The 2,200-nt window shown below is 44.4% G+C and overlaps 1 protein-coding gene across 1 annotated transcript; it reads right to left on the bottom strand.

Annotated features, from left to right (window-relative positions):
- Positions 1 to 416: 416 nt before the first annotated feature.
- Positions 417 to 1,301, bottom strand: LOC138898639 (uncharacterized). The gene has a single exon (XM_070184719.1). The coding sequence runs from the start codon at positions 1,299 to 1,301 to the stop codon at positions 417 to 419; it is 885 nt and encodes a 294-aa protein (XP_070040820.1).
- Between the last annotated feature and the right edge of the window lie 899 nt (positions 1,302 to 2,200).

Below are 2,200 nucleotides of genomic sequence, written 5' to 3'. Positions count from 1 at the left end.
AATACAATCACAAACTGATCAAGAAAGGATTTGAACACACGGTTCATCAAGTCCATGAATATTGCTGGGGCATTGGTCAACCCGAACGACATAACTCGAAACTCATAGTGCATGTATCTAGTCTTGAATACTGTCTTCGAAATATCTTTCTCTTTAACCCTTACCTGATGGTACCCAAACCTCAAGTCTATCTTCGAGAAACACCTGGCATCCTGCAACTGATCAAATAAATTATCAATCCTCGGGAGCGGGTACTTATTCTTAATTGTCGCCTTATTCAACTGCATGTAATCAATACACATCCACAAGGAACCATCTTTTTTTTCTCAAAAATAACACAGGTGCTCCCCACAGTGATGTACTGGGTTTGATAAAGCCTTTTTCAAGCAAATCCCTCAGTTGTTCTTTCAACTCTCTCAGCTCTGCAGGTGCCTTTTATACAGTGGAATATATTTCGGTCGGGTATCTAGTAATGTGTCAATATCAAACTCAATATCCCACTCTGGCGGAAGTCCTAGAATCTCATCGAGAAACTCATTAACCACCGGGATAGACTGATGGGTCGGTGAGTCTGCTGTCACATCCTGTACCCGAACTAAGTGATAAATATAGCCTTTCCTAATCATCTTCCTTGCCTTGAGATAGGAAATAAACCTACCTCTTGGCAATGCAATATTACCTTTCCACTCTAGAACTGGCTCCCCTGGAAACTGGAACCAAACCATCTTTGATCTACAATCAACGTTAGCATAACAAGAAGCCAACCAATACATACTCATTATAACATCAAATTCTACCATATCTAGCTCAATCAGGTCTGCTACTATAGAACGACTATGGAATACTACTATATGATCTCTATATACTCGTTTAGATATCACTAGATCCCCAACAGGTGTAGACACCTCAAAAGGTTTAATCAACTCAGGTTTTATCCCAAACTTTCTAGAGACCGACGGAGTGACATAAGATAAGGTGGAACCTGGATCAATCAATGCATATACATCATATAAGGAGACTGATAATATACATGTAACAATATTAGGTGACGACTCATGATCTTGTCGATCCGCTAATGCATAAATGCGGTACTGAGGATCGCTCGAGCTAGATGCTCCACTTCTGCCTCTACCACGACTGCCTGGTGCCTGTAAACCTTGTCTAGGGGGCGTACTGATGATGACAAACCAGCTACAGATCCCGCCTGCTGAACTATACCTACACCACCTCTCGTCAGACAATATCTCGTGACGTGGCCTGGATAACCATAAGTATAACAAAGACCCAACCCCACGAGGCATTGCCCGGCATGCTGCTTACCACACTGAGCACATCGTGGCAAGGGTGGCCTCATCTGACTTGACTCACCCCTATACTGAGAACTAGAGGCCCTGGAACTTTGACTACGTCTTGGATAGGTGAAACGATCAAATATCCTACTGGCAAACTGAGGGGGTGCACTAGCCGATGGCTGGGCTGGATACCTCAGGTACTATTGTCTCTAACCACCTCAAAACTCACCAAAAGGACCTAAGAGATCTCGCTCTCTTACTTTGGCCCCTATCATGCTCACGACCGGCCCTCTTCTTCTACTTACACTCCTCTAAACCCTGAGCGTATGCCTGAATACGAGAAATATCAATGCCTGGATGAAGTGAGACCGACATACGGTCAGTAAGCAGGTGCGGCTCCAACCCCATCATGAACCGGTGAACCCGATCCTCCATCTTAGCTATAATAGTGGGAGCATACCTAGCCAAAGAATCAAACTGAAGGTTGTACTCCCGAACACTTATATTACCCTGGCGAAGGGTCAAGAACCTATTAACTATGGCCCGTCTAAGCTCTGGTGGAAAATAATGACGAAGAAAAGCCTCTGTAAACTCCTGTCATACTGCTGGAAGGGCATCCTCTCCTCTGGACAACTCCCAAGACTCGTACTAATTAACTTAAAAATCCCGAAGTCTATAGGAAGCTAGCTCAACTGACTCAGTCGCAGTGGCCTTCATTACCCTCAAAGTCATCTACATCCTATCGATAAATACCTGAGGATCCTCGTTTGGATCCGCTCCAGTGAATATCAGAGGGTCTAAATTAATGAAATCAGGAACCCTCGCACGGATGGCCCTATCTTCATGACCAATATCTACCTCCTGGCGCCGAGCATATGCGGCTACTAATCGAGTCAATAGCTGAATAG

The sequence above is a fragment of the Nicotiana tomentosiformis genome, chromosome 9 (genome assembly GCF_000390325.3).
Source record: "Nicotiana tomentosiformis chromosome 9, ASM39032v3, whole genome shotgun sequence".
NCBI classification, from domain to species: Eukaryota; Viridiplantae; Streptophyta; class Magnoliopsida; order Solanales; family Solanaceae; genus Nicotiana; species Nicotiana tomentosiformis.
The sequence above is the reverse complement of the archived record's forward strand: the minus strand, read 5'-3'. Positions and strand labels throughout refer to the sequence as shown.